The 24,352-nt window shown below is 40.8% G+C and overlaps 1 protein-coding gene across 2 annotated transcripts in view; it reads right to left on the bottom strand.

Annotated features, from left to right (window-relative positions):
• Positions 1 to 24,352, bottom strand: part of DIPK1A (divergent protein kinase domain 1A) — a 107,425-nt gene that overhangs the window by 24,052 nt on the left and 59,021 nt on the right. For both annotated transcript variants that reach the window (XM_084873435.1, XM_084873436.1), the window contains exon 2: positions 899 to 1,033. In XM_084873435.1, the coding sequence (XP_084729561.1) occupies positions 899 to 1,033 (135 nt within the window). The remainder of the gene's footprint in view (positions 1 to 898; positions 1,034 to 24,352) is intronic.

Genomic DNA, 24,352 nt, shown 5'->3' with positions numbered 1-24,352 from the left:
TTATTGTAGACTAGAGGCCTGGTGCATGAAATTTGTGCTTGGGGGGGTGCCTCACCCTGGCCTGCATCCTCTCCAATCTGGGACCCCTTGGGGGATGTCTGATTGCCAGTTTAGTCTTGATCCCTGTGCCTAACCCAGCAGTTGGATATCCCTCTCACAATTTGGGACTATTGGCTCCTAACTGCTCACCTGCCTGCCTGTCTGATCATCCCTAACCTCTCTGCCTGATTACCCCTAACCACCCTCCCCTTCCAGCCTGATCACCCCTAACCGCCTCTGCCTTGGCCCCTGCCACCATGGCTTTATCCAGAAGGAGGACGGGATGACCAGAAAATGTTCAGTCTATCTGGTCTAATTAGCATATTACCCTTTTATTTGTGTGTGTGTGTATATATATATGAATACACACACACACACACACACACACACACCTTTAAAATATATTTTTATTAATTTCAGAAAGGAAGGGAGAGGGAGATAGAAACATCAATGATGAGAGAGAATCATTGATCAGTTGCCTCCTGGGATGGAGCCCGCAACCTGGACATGTGCCCTGGACCGGAATTGAACTTGGGACTCTTCAGTCTGCAGGCTGACTCTGTATCCACCGAGCCAAACCAGCTAGGGCAAACTTCAAGTATATTTGAAAAATAAAAATCCCTCTTTGTAATGATGATGCTCTCACACTAGTCTGTGTTATGTATGTATTATGTATTTAGACTTCTGAATATTAGATTTTCCTATGTGGGGATTAGTCCTACCAAAATGCTAAGAAATTCAGCACAACTCTACGATCAAAATTAACTTTTACTTTTTGAAAATATTATTATATATATAAGTAGTAAATATGTTATTAATCTAGGTTTTTCCATATACCAGGAAATAAAAAAATACTTACTATTATTTTCTTACAGTCCTTTCCTCTGCATAGTTCTGTATAGGTGGAGTACTGCACATATATAATCCAGCTTCCAACAAAAACTGCCAACCAGGAAAAGAAGAGATATTTCATCCGCACATATGAGAAACGAGCCTGTGAATAAAAGAGCACATAACAATTATTCATTCAGCACCAAGTCAGCGCTCACTGTCTTAGAACACGATTTCCCCCCCTCTTTTGAAAGAACTCAATATATATTCCGGGCTTTCATATGGCAATTCTCCTAGAACAAAGTGTACTTTCACTGAGTTCAAATAGTGCTGGCCTTAGAAAAGGAAGCTCCTTGGTCCAGCCAACAAAAAGGGAAACAAAATACCCTTTAAAATGTATAACCTTTCAAACACCACCAGCATTGAAAGCTACTTATTAAGCACAAGCACGTGCACCATGCTGCCCTGGGCAGATCCTGTAAGGTCAGGTACGGGGAGACACATTTCTTATCTATCACAAATTTACACAAGACTTTCAAATGAGAATCTTAAAGTTCTTTATGGGTAATCAAGATAAAAACAATTGTGTGTTGTTTTTTTTTAATAAGAACAAGGGATTTGGCTAGTTGTCTAATCCAGCGTTTTTCAACCGCTGTTCCGCGGCACAGATGTTGCCTGGTGTGCCGTAGGTGCAGACAAGACAAGAATTTTATAATTTTTCACTATTTTGTTTACTTAATATTTCATAATAAAGTAATTATAAAATACTTTCTTTGTGTTTATTTGATTCCTATTCAAGAAAATTACTTTATATATAGTCAATGTAGGCACAGAGTTAAATTTTTTAACATTTTCTAATGGTGGTGTGCCTCGTGATTTTTTTCATGAAACAAGTGTGCCTTTGCCCAAAAAAGGTTGAAAAACACTGTATCCCTCACAGTGGTGTACAACCAGACTAAGAAAATAAACTCCTTTTTCCCTATTGTATTCACTAAGGACTTACGTTCCTTTTTTTTTTTTTTTTTTTTTTAACCAACCAAATGCTTCACCTCATAGATAGTCTGGAAAGTTGAGAATGCTACAACTACGAAAGGAGAAATGATTGGAGAAGAAAGTGTAAGACATAAAAGGATAATTCCTCCTTCAGAAGATAACTTGTAAGGGAACACAATAAGATCCTCTGCATTGTTCTGCTTGCAGTGCTCTGGGATGTAATTGCAACGTGGGCCAGTGGTACCTTTTCTCCATCAACCTGTTAACAAAAGATCGGTGCCACCAATCTAATGCCAGTGGTGTCCTCATCTGGGGTGTCGTAAAAAGAGAAACTTTATGCGGGTATACAGTTTTGCAAACCAAGGAAACACCAACCAGTGGAAATTGAAAAGTACATGTTCCCCTCTCCACAAAAGGGATGCTGGGCTGTATAGACAATGTGCTTGCCCTGGATCTAGATTGGTCCATTTTTATGCAAATAAGAAATCCAAGAATGTAGTTTGATTGGTACAAATAGTACTGTTCTGATTGCTTGGGATTTTAAGTCCTGATTGGTTGTTACGAAACTGCTCTGATTGGTCAGTAAAGAGGCAAATGATGATGATTCAGCTGTGCAGCTCCAATTGGATGAGGCAGGTTTCAGCTTATTGGCTGAATTATGATTCCAGAAACTTCTCTATAAGGTACAGCTCATGCAGCAGAAACTCGGTGCAAGAGGCTAGCAGCTCAGTCCGAGGCTTTCCCCTGATATGCAGTGTGCATGAGAGGCCTCTATAAACAACGGCTGCTACACACCAATGATAAATTTGGGCCCTGTTAATGACAAGTATATATATATTTTTGACAAGTATATTCTTTTTTGGGATCACCAAAACCACACATCAAACAGTTTAATTTTCAAGTGTCAGTCGGTCAAGATAATCTGGCTTTTTTTTTTTTTTTTTTTTGAGTCTGGAGCTGCAATGGCCTGGTTTTATAAACAGTAGAATTTAGGACTATGGAGAGAATTGAGCAGAATAAATTAAAGATGTGTAAACAAACAATAAAAAGCTAGTTTTGCTTTTAAAATCACAAGCCAGTTTCTCACACTGGGCAACAGTAGGATACTGTGAGCCTGTGAGCACACAATGAAAGCAGAAAGAGATGAAAGAGAAATGAAAGTGCACCTGCAGAAGACAATGAGTGCACAGGAAGAAGAGACTCAGGAAATACTGAATTCAGTTGGCCCTATTTATGGTTGAGACATCAGTCTTTGTTAGGTTAACAGATGGTGAATCCCATTACCAAAAAGTTTAAGTACAACAAATTCACAGTTAAATAATAGGGCTATAAGCTTTATTATTTTAATGTTATTAAGTTACAAAAGAATGTATTTTTAATGCAAGGTATTTTGTATACTCTAAATGAATCCAGTAAAAAGAAAATTCAGACAATTCCGAATTAAAATCACATAAATGACAATGGGTGTATATACCAAGGGGTTTGTTTGAAAGACATTTAAGATTATTTGGCCCTAATTAGAGGTCTGGCCATCAGATAGAAATGGGTACATAAGATGTGGTGAGGCTTAAATATGATTAAATGACATAATACCTATAAAACATAAGTTCATTCCTAGGCACATAAAAATAGTCAACAAATGTTAGCTAAATCAATATGCAAGGCACTAAGCAAAAAGCTAATAATGCTGTCTTTATGATTTGATCACCACCTTCTTTTTTGAACTTGCCAGGAAGAAAATTGAATCTGAATCTGATGAAGCTTTTATCTCCAACTACCAGTTTACAGGAAATACAGGAGACAGAGGAGCGTAAGGGAAGTCTAAGTGACACGATTAGGATACAATCAGCAAACTCCAGGCTGTGGGAAATGCTGCAACACACAACCCAGTTTCTTCAAGAAATAAATTACAGGTGGGGGGGGGGGGAGATAAAGAGAGGATGGGAAAACAAAAGATTAAAAAATATTTAATAAATAAATAAAATAATCACAATATGTACATCTTTTTGAGTCCTGATTCAAATGAAAATATGTGCGGGGAAATGACATTTATGAAATAATTAAAAATTCGAACAGTGACAGGATACTTGGTGGTATTAAGGGTTTATTTTAATACTTTAGGTATGATAAGGGTCTGTGGTAATGCTTAAAGAAAAGAGCTCTAATATTTTAGAGATAGCTACTGAAATATTTATAAAAAAATTGATATACCTGGAATTTGCTTCCAAGTAATGTGGGAAGGGAAAAGTATGGGGAGTATGGTTGAAATAAGATTGGCCAGGTGTTGATAATTGTTCAAGCTGGGTGATGGGTACATGCCTTCTTTTGTAAATGTTTTTATCTACTGATTTAAAAAGTTTTTATATTGTATAATAGGACATACTGCCACACCAGGACACCACCTTCCCACACATTCCTTCAGCAACTATTTATGGATTGTCGACTATGTGCCAGGCACTTTCAGCACATCTCCAGTTAGGGCCAAACACATAATAAATTTACCACACGACTACCCTTTAAATAGTTAAAAGTGCAACGTGAAGGACCATAGCATGGCATAATTTTACTTTTAGAAGTCCAACCTTATATTAGGTTAATATTTTACATGATTTCTTTGAGACAGGATTTTTACTAAAACAAGATTAATTTTGATTCATTTATTAAAACAATCAGGAAATATATGACACTATTTTCTTTTTTCCTCTCCTTGCTCCACAGTAGGAATAAGTCACTGAGTAAAGAAAAACAGCACAGACCCTATTGCTGAGTAGGGTTCTCGCCCAGTTCAAGATTTGACCCTGTCTTTCCTTCTTCTGGACACCCACCTCAAAAAGCCCAGTGATGTCCACTGCCCAGCAGATTCTCCATCAATAATTAATTATTCAGGTTTTTGTACAAATGTTCAATACAATTCTTTCTAATGCACAGTGTACTTAATGGATGTTGAAGCTAAGACTTGTATATTTCTCCCTCCTGCATATCCAATTTAATAAACTGAAATCATTTGCTTTTCTATATAACTCAAATAGCTACATTTCAAATTTTCTCTGGCATATGTTTAAACTGAAAAACATCCTGTGAACTGGCTTGCCTGCTGAGTGCTTGCTATGATACAGAATGCCAAAAATTCTGGAGAGGAAGTTAGATTTAATGACATTCCCAGCAGGGCACTGGGCATCACCTGTTGTAGACATAATGACAAAAGGAGTGAAACACATTTTTATTCCAGCATGCCATGGAAAATAACGGATTTTGGTGTAACACAAAACAGTACAAGGACCTTCATGTGTTCTCCAATATCTACAGATCTTGATACTTTCTATTTAAAATAATGATTGGAGAAAAACAGTGAGAAACCAAGATGGCGGCATAGGTAAACACCTGAACTTGCTGCCTTGCACAACCACTTCAAAACTACAACTAAAAGACAAAACAGACATCATCCAAAACCACAGGAAGGCTGGCTGAGTAGAAATTCTACAACTAGAAAAAAGAGAAAAGCACACTGAGACTCAGAGGAGCTGCAGAAGACAGAGGTACCAAGGTGTGCGCACCAAGAGGGCGGCTGGCTTTCTCAAGTGGAGGAAGGCACTGAACTCCAGTTCCGGTTGAGAATCTGAGGACCCAGACTCATTCAGGGAGAAACTGACTGTCTGGCAGCAGGCGAAACTCGAGAATGGCTTTCTCTCAGAGGTGCTTGCAGTGATTGCCACGGTGCACTGAGAACCAGGGGACTCTTAGGGCAGGGATGACAGGAAGCCATTGCTGTCTGCTCTGCCCTGAGACTGCATGAACCAAAGCGATTTTTGTCCAGCCTCTTCCCGCACCCCTCACATCCTTCCCCCCCTCCCCTCGAGAATTGTCAGCTCACTCCCTTTCTATGCCCCTTATTCTATTATATTCACCAGTTTATTCTGTTCCTCAGATTTTCTATTCACTTGATTTTTATTTTATTTTTTTAAAATATATTTTATTAATTTTTTACAGAGAGGAAGGGAGAGGAATAGAGAGTTAGAAACATTGATGAGAGAGAATCATCAACCAGCTGCCTCCTGCACACCTCCCACTGGGGATGTGCCCGCAACCAAGGTACATGCCCCTGAGCAGAATCGAACCTGGACTTCTCAGTCCACAGACTGATGCTCTATCCACTGAGCCAAACTGGTTTCAGCTATTCACTTGATTTTTAGATTCACTTGCTGATAGATATGTATTTGTTGCTCATAATTTTTATCTTTACTTTTTTCTTCATCTTCCTCTTCTTAAAGAATACCTTTCAGTATTTCATATAATACTGGTTTGGTGGTGATGAACTCCTTTAGCTTTTTCTTATCTGTGAAGCTCTTTATCTGCCCTTCAATTCTGAATGATAGCTTTGCTGTGTGGAATAATCTTGGTTGTAGGTTCTTGCTATTCATCACTTTGAATATTTCTTGCCACTCCTGTCTTGCCTGCATGGTTTCTGTTGAGAAATCAGCTGACAATCATATGGGTGCTCCTTTATAGGTAACTAACTGTTTTTCTCTTGATGCTTTGTCTTTTGCTGTTGGAACTTTAATTATGATGTGTCTTGATGTGGTCCCCTTTGGATTCCTTTTGTTTGGCGTTCTGTGTGCTTCCTGGACTTGTAAGTCTATTTCTTTCACCAGGTGAGCGAAGTTTTCTGTCATTATTTCTTCAAATAGGTTTTCAATATTTTTCTCTCTCTTCTTCTGGCACCACCATAATTTGGATTTTGGTATGCTTGAAGTTGTCCCAGAGACTCCTTACACTATCTTCATATTTTTGGATTCTTTTTTTCTTTTTTCTTTTATGGTTAGGTGCTTTTTGCTTCTTTGTATTTCAAATCTTTGACTTGATTCTTGTGATCCTCTAGTCTGCTGTTGAATCCCTGTATATTATTCTATATTTCAATCAGTGTATGATTAATTTCTAGTTGGTCCTTTTTCATATCCTCGAGGGTCTTGTTAAATTTATCGGCCTTTTCTAGGAAATTCTTGAAAAACCTTATAACCGTGGTTTTGAACTCTATATCCTCCATTTCTTTCATTTGTGACCTGTTTCTTTGTCTCCGAATTTTGGCTGCTTCCCTGAGTTGATAAGGTGGCTTTGTGTGCTAGGTGTCCTATATGTCCTATATGGCCCAGTGGCTCAGCCTCCCCAGTTACCTGAGGTGGACACTCTTGGTGCACCTCTTTGTGGGCTGTGTGCACTGTCTTTGTTGTAGTTAAACCTTGGTAGTTGTTGGTATCACTGGGAGGAACTGACCTCCAGGCAAATGGCTATGAGGATCAGTTGTGTCTACAATTGGACTTGCTTCAGTGGGGGTTTGGTGCTCACTGAGTCTGCCCCCTGAGTGTGTCCCTTATGGATTTGAGGAGTTGTAATCTGGATGGTCCCACTCTGACCACTGGGTACACTGGCTCTTGGATCTCCAAGGAGGTGCTAATTTAGCCTCTGCCTGAGGCCACTAAGTAGCAGCTATGGAGAGATCTTCAGATTCCTCTTCTTTGTTTGGGTTTTGGAGGTGTCTAGATGAAGCCCAGCTGTGAAGCAATGCAAGCTGCTGCGGGGCCTTGGACCTTCTTTTGGATGTTCTGGGTCTCTCTGACTCAGCTGTAGTTTGTTAGGTAATTTTATATTTCAAAGGACTAGGCCATTCATATGCAAAAACCTCTGAACTCAGCTTGGATGGGACTGAGTGTCAGGGCAGAGCAAACAGCAATGACTTCCTGTCAGCCTTGCCCTAAGAGGTCCCTGGGTCTCAGTGTCCCTTGGTAATCACTAGAAAAAAGAGAAAAGCACACTGAGACTCAGAGGAGCTGCAGAAGACAGAGGTACCAAGGTGTGCGCACCAAGAGGGCGGCTGGCTTTCTCAAGTGGAGGAAGGCACTGAACTCCAGTTCCGGTTGAGAATCTGAGGACCCAGACTCATTCAGGGAGAAACTGACTGTCTGGCAGCAGGCGAAACTCGAGAATGGCTTTCTCTCAGAGGTGCTTGCAGTGATTGCCACGGTGCACTGAGAACCAGGGGACAGCTTTCTCTCAGAGGCAAGCACCTCTGAGAGAAAGCTGCCCTTGAGTTCTGCCCGATGCCAGACAGTCCAGTTTCTCCCTGAATGAGTCTGGGTCCCCAGAGTCTCGCCTGGAAATGGAGTTCAGAGCAGTCAGTAGCTTGTGTCTCCCTCACAATTGAGAAAGACAACCACATACTCAGTTGCCAGACCTTTATGCACATGCACCTTGGTACCTCTGCCTTCTGCAGCTCCTCTGAGTCTCAGTGTGCTTTTCTATTTCCTCCTAGTTGTAGAATTTCCACTCAGCCAGCCTTCCCGTGGTTCTGGATGATGTCTGTTTTGTCTCTTAGTTGTAGTTTTGAAATGGTTGTGCGAGGCAGCAGTTCAGGTGTTTACCTATGTCACCATCTTGGTTTCTCTCACATTTTTATTATTTCCAATATTGTGCTATAATAACACTAACAACAACACTACCAATGAGAGCTGATATTTGTTAGTGCAACTTGGTATCAGTTGTTATAAGTACTGCCTACACATGAATTTATTTAACCTTCATTAAAAAAATTTATGATCTGATGTAAATTGATCAGGATTGAAAAACTATAGCCCATGAGCCAAATTCAGGTTGCCTCCTTTTTTGTAAATAAAGGTTTATTGGGATACAGCCATCCCATTCGCTGATGTATTGTCTGAAGTTAGTTTCATGCTGTAACAACAGAGCTGAGTGTCTGCAACAGAAACTGGATGGTGGGTAAAGCCAAAAAATATGTTGAACCTTGGATTATAAATATTCATTCCTTCCCCCTGCCTCACTCTTCCTACCTCACTGTGTTGGCCATGTGACTGCTCGGGACAATGGTTGTTAGTAGATGTGATGCAATGAAAAATACACAATTGGACTTGACTTCAGACACTATTTGAGGAAGAACAAGTACCTGATATTGTACTGATCCCAGATATCAGGAGAATAAGTGGCACTATAGTCCACCTGAACCAAACCCATGACCTAGAGCCATGCCTACCCTAGAAAAGATGAATCCCAGCTGATCTGTAGATGCATGAGTAAGAAATAAATGCTCATTGCATGTCATTGAGTTTTGGGCCAATTTGATACACAGCATTGTTGTGGTGGCTAATGAATACTGGAGGGAATTATTATTATCTCTGTATAAGAACTGTATGAATAGGGAACTATTCTTTTTAAAAAATATATTTTATTGATTTTTTTACAGAGAGAAAGGGAGAGAAATAGAGAGAACATCGATGAGAGAGAAACATTGATCAGCTGCCTCCTGCATACCTCCTGCTGGGAATGTGCCTGCAAGCAAGGCACATGCCCTTGACTGGGATTGAACCTGGGACCCTTCAGTCCGCAGGCTGATGCTCTATCCACTGAGCTAAACCGGTTAGGGCAAGGGAACTATTCTTCATTTTACAGATGGAGAAACTGATACACATACAGAAGTTAAGCAAGGCTTTCCTAGCGACAATGAGGAGAACCAGGGTTTGGATTGAGGCAATCTGGCTTCAGAGCCTATACGTGCTCTACACTTCTGCCCTAAATATACAAATATTTGCCAGAGTATTTGATGGTTTCTTCAGGAGAGATTTTAGTAAATAAAATTTCTAGGTCAAGGGTATATAGTTTTAAAAGGTATATGATATACCATTCCAAAAAGCTTGCAACAATTAACATTGACTGGTTTTTCAAAAGTACTTTTTATTTTTATTTATTTTTATTTATTTATTTTTAAATATATTTTATTGATTTTGTACAGAGAGGAAGGGAGAGAGATAGAGAGTTAGAAACATCGATGAGAGAGAGTCATCGATCAGCTGCCTCTTGCACACCCCCTACTGGGGATATGCCCGCAACCAAGGTACATGCCCTTGACCGGAATCGAACCCGGGTCCCTTCAGTTCCCAAGCCGACACTCTATCCATTGAGCCAAACCGGTCTCAGCCAAAAGTACTTTTTAAAAGTACTTTCCCAGCATACAATGTTATAGGCAATTACAGTTTTAGTTTCATTTCTTTGACAGTGGCCTTGGCTTTTTATATACTCTTTGAATCTTTAGCACTAGTTTTGGCAAAAGCCCTAATATACCTAGACTAGTGAGAACTGAATAGAGCGGATGAATAATAACCTCAAGATTTCTTTCTTTAAAATATTTTTTAACTTATTGATTTGAGAGAGAGAGGAAGTGAGGGAAAAAGGGAGAGGACAAAAGAGAGAGAGGGGGAGGAAAAGGGAAAGAGAGAGGGAGAAGGAGAAGAAGAGGGAGAAGGAGAGGGAGAGGGAGAAGAAGGAGAGGAAGAGGGAAAGGAATAAACATAAATTTGTTGTTCTACTTATTTATGCATTCATTGATTCATGTTTATGTGTCCTGACCAGGGATTGAACCTGCAACCTTGGCATACTGGGATGACAATCTAAGCAACTGAGTACCTGGCTAGGGCAATGTCAGAATTTCTAAAATGCAGAACATCATGGATCTATCTAGAAAATTTACTTCAAAGTGATTACAGGATGCAGGAGAGCTAGTCAAATTTTAAAGTACCCCCAAATGCAGAGATAGCCTCCATCAAATTCAGATACCTTAAGAATTGTTGTGGTTGATTACTTTAGGCCTGACCTAGAATAACTGGAAGCACGGAGAAATCTAAGCTTCAAGTTATGTCGGTCCAAGGAATGAGAAATATGGCCTTACACTGCCCAGATCAGTCTCATAGGAGAACAGAGGTTACAGAAGCATTCCTCATTAGAGTACACATCACCGATGTCTAACTCTCCTCCTTTCAGTTTATTAGTAAAAGGTTAACAGTTGCAGTAGTTTTAAAATAAATTATTATTTTATAATAGCCTGAAAATCTATTTGGAATGGCAAGATCCTATTTTGAAAACATTACAAACCATGCATACCAGATGGCCATCTCTAATTTTGGAATTTTTCAGACAGGTGCTAATCTAAAATTGTCTCCTCGTTTCTTTTAAATTCTAAAGGGAGCTAAAAACAAAACCATGAAAAATGCTTCAGAGGCAAATGACAGCTATTTTGATCATAGCACTGTTTATACAGAAAAAAAGGAATTGACAAAGGAAATGCACTGAACTGAGACGGTCTCTAAATGAAAATGCTTTTGCTGACATTGTGAAGAGAGACACACACTGGCAGTTATTTATTGCAACCCAAGTACTTAGGGAGAAATAATAGACTTTAACTTACTGAACGTGATTACCTAAAATCTTCATGAAAATAAACTAATAGAATTACTTATGGTGTTGAAGAAATGGGTATCTTGTAAATTATGTTTGAAGTGACTATAGCTACCAATCTTTTAAGTACAGTAGTCCCTTCTTATCTGTGTTTTCACTTTTTGCTGTTTCACTTACCTGCAGCCAACCACAGAATGAAAACAATAAATGGAAAATTCCAGAAAAAAACCCAACAACTCATAAGTTTTCAATTGCAAGCCGTTCTGAGTAGTGATGGAATCTTGGACCATCTCACTCCATCCCACCCGGGATGTGAATCTTGTCCAGCATCTCATGCTGTCTACGCTCCCCACCCGGTGACCACTGAGTAGCCATCTAGATGATCAGTTCAGCAGTCAGGGTATCACAGTGCTTGTGTTCACGTAACCCTTAATTTACTTAAAAATGACCCCAGAGTTCAAGAGTAATGATGTTGGCAATTTGGATATGCCAAAGAGAAGCCCTAAAGTGCTTCCTTAAAGTGAAAAAGTAAAAGTTCTTGACTTAATAAGGAAAAAAAAATCATATGCTGAGGTTGCTAAGATCAAGCATAAGGACAAATCTTCTATCCCTGAAATTGTGATGGAAAATGAAAATTGTGCCAGGTTTGCTGTCACAACTCAAAACTGCAAAAGTTAAGGCCACAGCACAGGTTAAGTGCTTAGTTAGTATGATAAAAGCATTAAATTTGTGGGTGGAAGACAGGAACAGAAAATGTGGTCCAATGGACAGCAGCGCGTGTCTCCAGAACACACGGAACCAATGTGAAGACTTCAGCAAGGGACGCCCGGAAATGAGCGACACCAAGACATTTACTGCAAAGGCTGGTAACATAGACTCATGAATAGGTTTAGATGGAAAAATATAAAAATTATTGGAGAGAGAGATAAACATTCATATACCTTTTATTACAGTACTAGAGGCCCGGTGCACAAAATTTGTGCATGGGTATGGTCCCTAGACCTAACTGGCAATCAGGGCCAATCGGGCCTTCCTTCATCCCGTGCCATCCCCTGGTGGTCAGCGCATGTCATAGCAAGAGGTCAAACTGCCAGGTGGTTGAACTGCCCAGGGGACAATTTGCATGTTAGCCTTTTGTTAGATAGGATATTGTTATAATTGTTCTATTCTATGATTAGTGGTTAATCTCTCACTGTGCCTAATCTATACACTAAACTTTATCACAGGTACTAATGTATAGGAACAAATTAGCATGTATAGGATTGGGTACTATCCAGGCACCCAGTGAGGGTCTTAGAAATTATCCCCTGCTGATAAGGGGGAACTACTCTATGCAACATATATCTGTAAGCAGAAAGTGCCAATGGATTTAAAAAATCATAGTCATGCCCACAGAGCAATGCTCAGGCCAAGATGGACCACATGTACAACGATGGTCCCATAATATTATAGCGGTGCTGAAAGATGCCTGTTGCCTAGCGATGTCGCAGCCGCCCTGACTTTGCAGCGCAAAGCATTACTCATATGGGTGTGATGACACTCGTGCAAACAAACCTACAACATCACCAGCCATAGAACGTACAGTGTATACAATTACATACAGTGACGTAATATTTGATAATGATCATCAGTGACTACATTACTAGGTTGACTGTACTTGCACTCCTTGTTATCATTTTCGAGTACACTTTCTACTTGTTGAAAAAAGGTTTGCTGCCAAACGGTGTGCCGTGTTCCGCCGGCAGGAGCCTCAGACCTCTCATGTTGGCTGGCGTCTCGATGGCATCGTCTCCTCTTGTGCTTGGTTTAACCTCGTATCGTAACGGCCTTACAGGTTCGCAGTCAGGAGCAACGGGCTCTATACCAGCGTTGCCTGGTGTGCCGTAGGTGCAGACAAGACAAGAATTTTATAATTTTTCACTATTTTGTTTACTTAATATTTCATAATAAAGTAATTATAAAATACTTTCTTTGTGTTTATTTGATTCCTATTCAAGAGAATTACTTTATATATAGTCAATATAGGCACAGAGTTAAATTTTTTAACATTTTCTAATGGTGGTGTGCCTCGTGATTTTTTTCATGAAACAAGTGTGCCTTTGCCCAAAAAAGGTTGAAAAACACTGCTCTATACCATAGAGCCTAAGTGCATAGTAGGTTATGACATCTAGATTTGTGTAAGTGCACTTTATGATGTTTGCACAATGACCCAATAGCCTTTCTCAGAGTGCGTCCCTATCATTAAGTGGTGCGGGGCTAACTTGAACTATTTTATTAATATTTTTATTGACTTTTTACAGACAGGGAGGGAGAGAGATAGAGAGTTAGAAACATTGATGAGACATCGACCAGCTGCCTCCTGCACACCCCCCACCGGGGATGTGACCGCAACCAAGGTACATGCCCTTGACCAGAATCGAACCCGGGACCTTTCAGTCCGCAGGCTGACGCTCTATCCACTGAGCCAAACCAGTTTCGGCTGACACTGTTTTAAATATTTAGTTTTCTTCCACCATCCATTAATTCCTAAAATTTCTTGTTATTAATAAATGAATCATCATAACACATTATCTGCTAAAAGGATTATATCAGAGAGTACATCTTAGGTGAGTATTAGCAACAGCAGAGGAGCACAGGCTGCTCAGAGCTGGAAGCAGCATTGCAGCTGAAATCTATCACTTTGTACCTGAGGCTTCAGATGGTTTGGGATTTGTCACATGTAACCCAGTCAGTAAGTCCTGTGATCATATGTAAGTTACTAAACTTCCCTGAGCTTTAGGACCCTTACCTATAAAATGCAGATTTGTGAAAATAAAAAAATAAAAAAATCACGGACAAAAGAAAAATATACTTAAAAGTTTCTATTCGTGGAAGTGTAATAATGTGTGTAATATTAATAGTGACACATTTATCAGGCATATATATTAAAACAAATTTCCCAGTAGAGATGCACAAAGAAAAAAAGTGCAAAGATGAGTGAAACAGTACGTGGGACCTGGTAGTGTTCTTTTCTCCAAAGTTAAGTGTCAGGTCTCACACTTCTGCTCTTCTCACTATACCATGGGTCTCCACCCAGAATCTGAAGGCCCAAGCCAGCCTCGCTGTGAAGATAAAGGGCTGAGTTACCTCCATGGGGTCTAAATCACCTCTTGTCCTTAAGGGTAGTCCCACCCAGAGAGGTTTGAGTCAAAGGGAAAGCTCAGAGGAGACACAGCGAACGTAACAGAACCCATGGGAGTAGCTGCTACCACAGGAGGAAACCGCAGAGGGAGGGAAGGGCTCAGGCCGAGGCCTGGGAACCTTCACTATGTAACGGCTGGCTGGAAAAAAGGAGAACTGACATAGGAGAGCAGGGAGGAGCAGGCAGGCTGGGAAACATGGAAATAAGGGAAAGAGGATTTCAAGAAGCAGAGAGTAGCCCGATGACTGTCAAATGCTGCCGAGAGGTGACAAAGCTGGGAACTGGATTTAGTGACACAGAAGTCCTGTTGTCCTTGACAAGAGCAACTTCGTGGGGAAAAGCCAGACTGGAGTAGGGGATGTGAAAACAAAGACAACCAAGTCAACAATTCTTAGGAGAAGTCTGACTGTGGAGGACATAGGGCATTAGCTGGGCTTGAGGCAGAGTTGTGTGTGTGTGTGTGTGTGTGTGTGTGTGTGTGTGTTTTAAGCTAAGAGCAAGTAGCATATATTTACATGTGGCAGGAAGTCAGCAGAGATAGAAAGAGTGAGGTTTTGACAGATTAAGAGCACAAGGTTCCTGAGACGGTCAGAAGGAAGGGGGTCCGGAGAAGAGATGCAGAGACACTGTCTCCGCTGTTCTCGAGGGAAGAAGAGAAGGACGGAGCACGTGTGTGCATCTGAGGGTGGGAGGCTGGGGTAATTTCTATCTGGCGACTTTTCTCTGTCTTTGAGAATAAAGGGAGAGAGAAACCCAAAGCAGAAAAATGACAGTAACCCAGATTCATTTTTCCATCTAGCTTTAAATGACAAAACATTTCAAACACACAGAAAAACATCTGTATAATTAGAGAAAGTAATATACAAAGTAGCTCTGCATCCACCACTGCATGTATACAGATGCCAACAGTTTGTCATAGCGATTTAAAACGTTTCGGAGAAGAAATAACATGTCACAAACAGACCTAAACCCTCTCCCCTTACATTCCCCATCTTTCCCTTCATCCCCAGAGGAAATTATTGTCTGGAAATCGGTAGCTATCATTCCCCGTGTGCATTTTTACTTCATTCAGTACCAGGTTATGTGTACTACACGGCGCTGTGTTTTGTACGGTGAGCCTCAGAGATACAGTAAAAGCTGTACACCCAAGAAGGCAGGCACACTGAAAGAGCTGGAGTCTGGGAGGGCGGGTTGGCAGAGGTTTCTTTGGTGAGGTATACTCTTGGGACGTGAATCCACTGGAGAGGAAAAGGCCGAGTTAATCCTTCCCTAGAGAGAGTGGGCATCCACAGAACTGGCTGCTCAGTGGTCGGCAAACCCTTTAGTCAACAGAGCCAAATATCACAGTACAATGATTCAAATTTCTTTTTAGAGCCAATTTTTTAAATTTAAACCAGTGTTTCCCAAACTTCTCTCATGATGAGAATCACCTGGTGGAGTTGTTAAAACACAGATTCCCGAATCCCAACTAAGAAGTGCTAAACTGGAATTTTTGGGAACATATAGGTAAAATTGTATACTTAACTAGTGCTCTAAGACAGATGTTATATACAGAGCACTAAGTTAGGTATGCAATTTTACCTATATGTTCCCAAAAATTCCAGTTTAGCACTTCTTAGTTGGGATTCGGGAATCTGTGTTTTAACAACTCCACCAGGTGATTCTCATCATGAGAGAAGTTTGGGAAACACTGATTTAAACTATATAGGTAGGTTCACTGTTATTAACTTAGTTAGGGTACTCCTAAACTGGCCTTCGTTAGAAACTCAAGGGGCCAAAGAGCCGCATGTGGCTCGAGAGCCGCAGTGTGCCGACCCCTGGGCTAGCTCAAAGCATATGCCCAGGAGTTTGCGAAGTGAGGAGTCTCCAGGTGAAAAAGTCCTAAATTAGCTCCAGGTGGCAGATCAGACTTTAACAGCTGCAAACTAAGCACTCCCAAAAGGTAGAATCAGGCAATTTCTTAACATCTGTTTTTTTTTTTTTTAATAACTTTAAATGACTTGACTACTAGTGTTGGGGGGGGGGGGGGAAAGTATGGGTCAGTTACTTTAGTTGGAACCTCGTTTACAAAAAAAAATGAAGGAGCTAATTAGCACATTGGATTTAAGGCTATCACGCGCGTCAGCATTTCTCGGCCCAGCAGCGTGTTCCCCTTCCTCAGGGTTTGCAGCCAGAGCGGGAGCCTTTGTCTTCTCTGTACCAAACAAATCGTGAGCGGCCGGGCAGGCCACATAGTTTAAAAAGGATGGGCAGGACGCCTTCAACATGAATGAGAACCAGAGGCAAGCTCCTTTTTGTCCAAAGTCCTTGTTGATTCAGAGCAAGTACATACTCGGTTCAGTCAAACATTCTTTTTTTCAACACGTGGGTGTTTGAAAAATGTTATCAGTACTTGGCTCTTAAAATTCTCACCTAACCACAAATCCTCTCTGCCACAGAGGAATGTAAAGGGCTCTTATGTATTCACCATCACAATGGTGATGTAAGCCCTGGCCACTGCGGCTCAGGTGGCTGAGCATCGTCCGTGTACCGTCCGTGTACCGAGAGGTGGTAGGTTCGCTTCCCGGTGAGGACGTGAACCCAGGCTGTGGGCTCAGTCCTCGGCTGGAGTGTGTGCGGGAGGCCAACCAATGGTTTTCTCTCTCTCACATCGATGTCTGCCTGTCTGTCTGCCTGCTTGTCTCCCTTCTTCTCTCTAAAATCAATAAAAAATATATCCTCTGGAGAGGATTTAAAAAAAAAATTATAATTTCATATTTCTTGAAGTTCAATCTATTGATCTTTTGGATCAGAATCAGCATCCTTAGGGGATGAAGCCTGGGATGTGCATTTTAAAGCCCCCTCCCCGCCCCCCCCATATTTGTCCTGGCCAGTGTACTCAGTGGTTAGAGTGTCAGTCTGTGCACCCAAGGGTCTCGGGTTTGATTCCTGGTCAAGGGCACTGGCCTGAGTTGTGGGTTCATACCCCCTCCTGGGGTGTGTCTTTCTCACATCGATGTTTCTCTCTTCCTCCCTCCCTTCTACTCTCTCTGAAAAAGTTTGTTTAACCATTCATCTGTTGAATGACATCTGAACTGATTCCAGTTTTATAGCGCTACAACTAAAGAGGTTTTCCCATGAAAATAAGTTTTCATTTCTCTGGAATAAATGACTGCTGGTCACCTGGTAGTTACATGCTTCGTTTTTAAAGGACTGCCAGACTGTTTTCCAGAGTGGCTGCCCATCACTCCTACCAGCACTGGATGAGGATCCAGTTTTTCTGCTTCCTCATCAACACTTGGTGTTGCCACTGCTTCCAATTTGTTCCAGTCACGACAATGCACACTTTAAAAATGAGTAGTGATATGTACCAACATAAAGATACTTTTAGAAAGAGCACTGGATTTCGGAGGAGAATGTTTCAGTTCTTGCCCCATCTCAGCACTTAGTAACATGGATGAACTTTAACTTAAAACCACTGCCTTCAGAGGTCAGCCTGTGGCAAATGTGGCTCCCCTGCCTGGTGGACGAGAAAGCGTACCTGGAGGGCTAAGGCTACTAGATGAAATATCACCAGGACTGAGGTACCTAAAAAGTACACACTGCAGACTGAGACGTGGATGGGACGAACCTAAAGCCACGCGGCAGCTGTGGCAGCGCCCAGGCCATCTTAAGGATTTACACAATTAGTTGCAATAAATGTCTTGCTGGTTTCTGTGTGTATTTTTTTTTTATATAAACAAATGTGATAAACAGGCTGTTCCAAAAATGTATACGCATTTTGAATAATTATTCATTCCAATGGGTTAAGTCTGAAAAGAAATACCAATTGAGCTATCAGAAAAAATGTGTATACATGTTTTTGGGACACTCTCTATATATATTTATTTGTATGTGTCAAACACTCCTGGAATTTTTATTTTTATTTTTATTTATTTTATTTTTAATATATATTTTATTGATTTTCTACAGAGAGAAAGAGAGAGGGATAGAGAGTTAGAAACATCGATGAGAGAGAATCATCGATCAGCTGCCTCTTGCACACCCCCTACTGGGGATGTGCCCGCAACCAAGGCACATGCCCTTGACCGGAATCGAACCTGGGACCCTTCAGTCCGCAGGCTGATGCTCTATCCACTGAGCCAAACCGGTTTCGGCAACTCCTGGAATTTTTAAAAGAATACAATATGCCTCTCATTATAGATCTAAATAATTCCTTTAGTCCTAAAGGGAGAAAGGCAGAGAACAAAAGTGTTACATAAAAATACAGATGTAACTTTCAAACTTCTATAGATTAGAAACCTGTAAAAATGTTTCACCTGCTCAAATCTTCAAGACCCAATGCTTCCTTCTCCAAGGCTGATGATGAGTCCAAAGACCTAGAACTTACAATCGTACATCCTCACTCAAATTTTCTCCAAAACCCAAGAGCCATGAAAAGCTAAATGTCAGAGGCCAGGTTTAATAATCTAAAATATGCCTTATTTTTTTCTGATGTAGCTGTACTTAATACATTATATTAGCAGCCACAGTATCATACATACGAACAGGCAAACCTGAACCGAGACTGGCATCGCAGAAACACAATGACACATTTTATATAAATAACAAATTTTATATAAAAATAAAATTAGTGAAAAATAAGTGTTCACTAAGACTTTAACACAGGTTCATGTCCTTAGTAGAGAATAAGAAAATAAATTTATTATAAAGGAAAAATAAAATTTGCTCCTGCTTATACTACAAAGCTCAAAGATGTTTATTTCTTGGTCTAGCTAGATAATTTCTTTTCTATACAAAACTACAAATTATTAAGTTCCTAATTTATAGTATATTCCTCCATTTTGCATTTTCCATGCTGAGACAGCTCTGATGGAAATCGTTTTACTTAATCCAAAAATCAGGTTTCTTTTTACAGTCCCCAGGCCAATGCTCTATCCACTGAGCCAAACCGGTTTTGGCAGGTTTCTCTTTATAACCCCGCACTTTCTTAATAATTTTCTTAATCCTCACCTGAGGATAAGTGTGTGGTTTTTTAAAATTGATTTTTAAAAAGAGAGAAGGGGGGGAAGGGGAGAGAGAGAGAGATAGAAAGAGAGAGAGAGAGAGACATCAATCAGTTGCCTCCCGTGTGCATCCTGAACAGGGGATCAAACCTGCAACCTAGGTATGTGCCCTGACCTGAACCTGCAACCTTTTAGTATACAGGATGATTCTTCAACCAATTGAGCTATCCAGCCTTGGCTTTCCTAATCATTCTTATACCCCAGTGTCCATACTGTGCGTATATACCGTCTTTTCCATTTTAATTTGCAGCAGTCTGTAGACACTGTGTGAATATATTCTGTATCCTCAATCAGACCATGAACTCCAGGGAACATCATTTTTCATTCTTTTCCATCCATACATGAACACTAAAATGTAGCTAGATAACCACAGTACCTTGCTTAATTCTATGATGGAAAACTGTAATACATGGCTTCACACTTGGACTATTACCACTGGCTGTGTTAAAGACTACCATTTTCTTAACTAAGAAGTTGTCCAAACATGAAACATCCTAGCATTATTACCTACTATAGGTCTGGTGCATGAAATTTGTGCACGGGTAGGGTCCCTAGGACTGGCTGGCGATCAGGGCTGATCAGGGCCTTCCTTCTGGCTGCTGGCCAGGGCCTTCTTTCGTTCTATGCCACTCCCTAGTGGTCAGCACACGTCATAGTGAGCAGTCGAACTTCTGATCTCCTGGTAGAACTCCCGAGGGGACAATTATATATATATTTCCCTAGTTCCATCTCCCCTGACCCTACTGAACTTTACACTGCAGAGACACCAAAGTGTCATTGTTTCTGGAACACACAGAGCTATGTCACATCTCTAGGCCTTTGCATAGGCTTTTTCTTCTCTCGGGAGCACCTTTCACCCATCTCAGCATCTGCAGTGTCTTCTGATCCTTTGTAACTCACTCATAAGTCACCTCTTCCAGGACCACCATGTGTACCCTAAGAATTCTATGATGCTTTCTTCTGTGCTATCTGTATATGTGGAACAAACTTCTATTGCTGGACTGAGTGCACTAGATTGTAATTAACCTCTTTACATGTATTTATTCCATTAGACACAATTCTAGGCTCAGTAAAAAAATTATCCAGAACACAAAGAATTGAGAACTGGGGGGGAGGGAGACCCAAGAAAGTTTCTGTGGCCTCCTTTGTGCAGAAACCTGGTCTTGCATATTCATCTCCAAATCTCCAGGCGGAAGGAAAGGACTTGGGACACACAGTACTCATCAAATGTTTGCTAAACTGATTTGACATAAATCTTAAAGGACAAAAGGAGAAATCACCTTGGCATGAAATTCTGAAAGGGAGACGTGCTGTTAATCAAAACAAGGTATTACTTGAGCCAAATCGATCGTGGTGCACACAGACACAGTGCCCGGACTGTGTTTGAGACACCATGCGATCTCAGTGCCAAAGCTAAGCTAGAGGCTCAGAATTCAAAGATGAGATATAATTCTCCCCCTGAAGGGGCTCATAGTTTCAGTGGAGAATCAGGTTCACAAATAGATAATCATCGGCTGTTGGTTACAGAATCATCCTGATATGCCAAGGTTGTGCGTTCATCTATGGTCAGGGCACTACAAGAAGCAAACAATGAGTGCATAAATAAGTGGAACAACAAATCGATGTCTCTTCCACTCTCTCTGTCAAATCAATACACACACACACACACACACACACACACACACATATAAAGATGATGATCATATAACATGATAAAAAATTATATCCAGGACAAGTTCAGAATACCATAGGACAAGGAGATGTCTATTAACTCTCTGGAAGTGATGGGTAGGGGGGATGGGAGGAAATTCAGGAAAGCCTTTCTGGAGGAGATGGTCCCAGGCTCAGTCTTAGATTAAGACATGTCTTAATATGTTTGTTTGGTTGGCCCATGAAGGGATCACTTGCTCTATGTGTCAATTCTTAGCCTAGGAGAGATTCTAAGGGCAAGTGAATTCTAGCACATAAACTAGAGTGCAGACAATGGGTCAGTGTTGGAAAGGCAGGCAAAACTGTGCCTTGAACTGAACCAGAGGAAGAACTAAATAGAAGAACTGGATTTCAGGGAACATTAAGCATCAGAGCATGGGGGTGGGAAGATTTTGCCATACTAGCTGGAGCGTAAGAAGAGGAAAAAGGGGTGGGGGATGTGGTGGCAAAGAGAGAAACATTGATGGAACACAGGCTTGGGGAAATAGCTACCCATAACATAGTCCAGGCAGATTTGAGCTATCCTTGGGGACTCTCTGAACGAGTTGGGAAAGGGTTTGGAGGAAGCCAGAGTTTCCACAATTGAGGGGCTAATGCATGGCCAGAGAAATATTTACTTGCTGCTGTTATAGACATTTCATTATTTTTTAAATAACAGGTTGCTTTGTCCTATGTTGCATAAGAAAAATGAGATGCTATTTCAGCCCACAGGAATTTACAGTTGTGTTCAGAAAGCAATTGTGTTTTGTTTTTCAAGTGCTATAGAAACACACTTAAGATGGAAAAATTGCGAAAGATTCCCAGAACAGGAAGGAATGAAAGTAGAATGCAAATACTAGAATATCAGACCAAGCCTAGAGGATATTTACCAAAAAAAGTGTCTTTAAAAAAAACGAAGTAAAATATCGTGGCATATGCAGGCTTACTAATTACAGAGGAGAGTTTGGCGGTAGAGAGTAAAAAGAGGAAACAGACAATTTGCTACACTCTAGGTGTCCTTGAGGATGGTGGGAGAGTGGACCCAGGAACTAGACTTCGATGAGAGAGGGGCTGTGGGGTGAAGTCTCAGGTAGGATGTTTCAGGAGTAAAAACAGAGCCTGGAAAAGATCAATTCCTCAGGGCAAGAACTGGATCCAGGCTGAAACCAGTTTGGCTCAATGGATAGAGCATCAGCCTGTGGACCAAAAGGTCCGTGGTTCAATTCCGGTCAAGGGCATATACCTGGGTTGCGAGTACATCCCCAGTAGGGGGTGTGCAAGAGGCAGCTGATCGATATTTCTCTCTCATCGATGTTTCTAGCTCTCTACCCCCTCTCTTCCTCTCTGTAAAAAAAAAAAAAAATCAATAAAATATATTAAAAAGAACAACAACAACAACAACAACAAAAAACTGGATCCAAGTGATGGTTAACTGGGTGAGGAGAATCATCTGGAAAGATTTCCTGAGTTGGGAGTAGCACAGATAATTCTCCAAGAAATTCTCAAGCAACAGGTGAATTGTTAATGGTCCCCAGTTGTTAATATACACGAGGCTCTAAAAAAACACACCCACAAGACAAAAAACAAACAAACAAACAAACAAACAAATCAACAGCTCAACCTTAGTCACCGTGTATTGCTCACTGTTGGCAGGCAGGACATTTTAATACATATTGGAATTGCCCAAAACTGGCAAGAGAGTAGATTTCTGGCTTTTCTCTTCAGATATCTGTGGAGGGGTGATCAGATGGGCTATTAATTGCTAGAGGTGAGGCCTGTTAGGTGTGGGTGTGGTTAAAAGTTTGATTTTGCCCCTACTTTCAAGTGTGGAACCAGGGTAATCATTAAAATGAACATGCAAGTCATCTACAAGAGGTACAGGCAAGAGACCCAGAGTTCTGTCCTCAGCCATTGGCTCTCCAATCACCTGAAAACCCATCACATTTGAAGTTCATCCGAATGTGGTCTTACTGTTCACCTCCAGCTGGAGGACAGTGCAGAAAGGTATTAAGACCTCACATTTGCCGAGACCGGTTTGACTCAATGGATAGAGCGTCGGCTTGGGGACTGAAGGGACCCAGGTTCGATTCCGGTCAAGGGCATGTACCTTGGCTGCGGGCATATCCCCAGTAGGGGGTTTGCAAGAGGCAGCTGATCGATGACTCTCTCTCATCGATGTTTCTAGCTCTCTATCTCTCTCCCTTCCTCTCTGTACAAAATCAATAAAATATATTAAAAAAAAAAAAAAGACCTTACATTTGTCTTATGCTCTGCTTCTAAAATGTAAGAATATTGAAATTAAAAAGGTTAATGCTTTAAATGTTCCCTTTTATATTGTTTTAGCTAACACTATACTTTGAATAATATTTGTATTCTTTCATTTCACTGTTTTAATAAAATCCTAATTGTTTTTGGCTCACTCTTGTTCTCTTGTTTCACTATATTTTGTAAGCCTTTTTTTTTTTTTTTTGCTTAGTAATAGCAATTTCATCCATTTTTCCTTTTCTTTAGTTTTTTCATTGAAAACAATATATGTTCATTTAAAAAAATGAAAAATATAAGATTTAAAAAACCATATAGTTTCATAGTAATCATTTAATTTGTTTACTTAGTATTTCCTTTCCGTCTTTTTTTTCCCCTGAGAAGTTATTCTTTTTAAAAAAACAACAACACTGCACTGTAATCTTATTTAACTGAACTTCTAAATCTTGTGGTAAACAGTGCTTAAGAATAGGATTTTCCTAATGAATTTTTGTGCCCAATTACACAATTTTATTCCGGAGGAATAACAACTCATAAGAAAATTATGTGCTTTTAAGTTTAATCCCCAGATGCCACATGTACACATTTCCGCTCCTGCAGATCCACCAGTCTCCTCAGTTCCATCGGTGTGGTTTGCTGGAATGAGGGTTCTCCCAAGAAGCGTGATGGCCTCCTGCGGAAGGGTATTCCTCAGGAAGTCTCCTCGGTGCTCCATACACACAGGCTCCCCCAGCTATGCAAGAGCAGAGTATTCCTGTGACCCTTCATAAGCCAAAATGTCACTAAGCAAAGAAGCAGTTCATCCACCGAAGGGCACATCTTAACAGATGCCCAAAGTAAACCAAGATAAAGCACAGATGATCACAGGCACGGTTCGGAGATATGGCGGCTTGATGGTGAGATGCTGAGTGTCGTTTCCAGGGAAGGAGCTGATCTGTTTTCCTTTGCAAAACAAACCTGCGGGGATTATGATCAGTTTGTATGGCGTCAGTAGATTAATCTAGAAGAAATTAATGTTAACAAAATAGAAGCTTCCAATCCATGAACATTATACCCCCCACTGGCCTGGTTGCCCCCA

The sequence above is a fragment of the Pipistrellus hanaki genome (assembly GCF_964339955.1).
Source record: "Pipistrellus hanaki genome assembly, chromosome: 2".
Lineage (NCBI taxonomy): Eukaryota > Metazoa > Chordata > Mammalia > Chiroptera > Vespertilionidae > Pipistrellus > Pipistrellus hanaki.
Note: the sequence above shows the minus strand (reverse complement) of the source record. Positions and strands in the feature narration are given on the sequence as shown.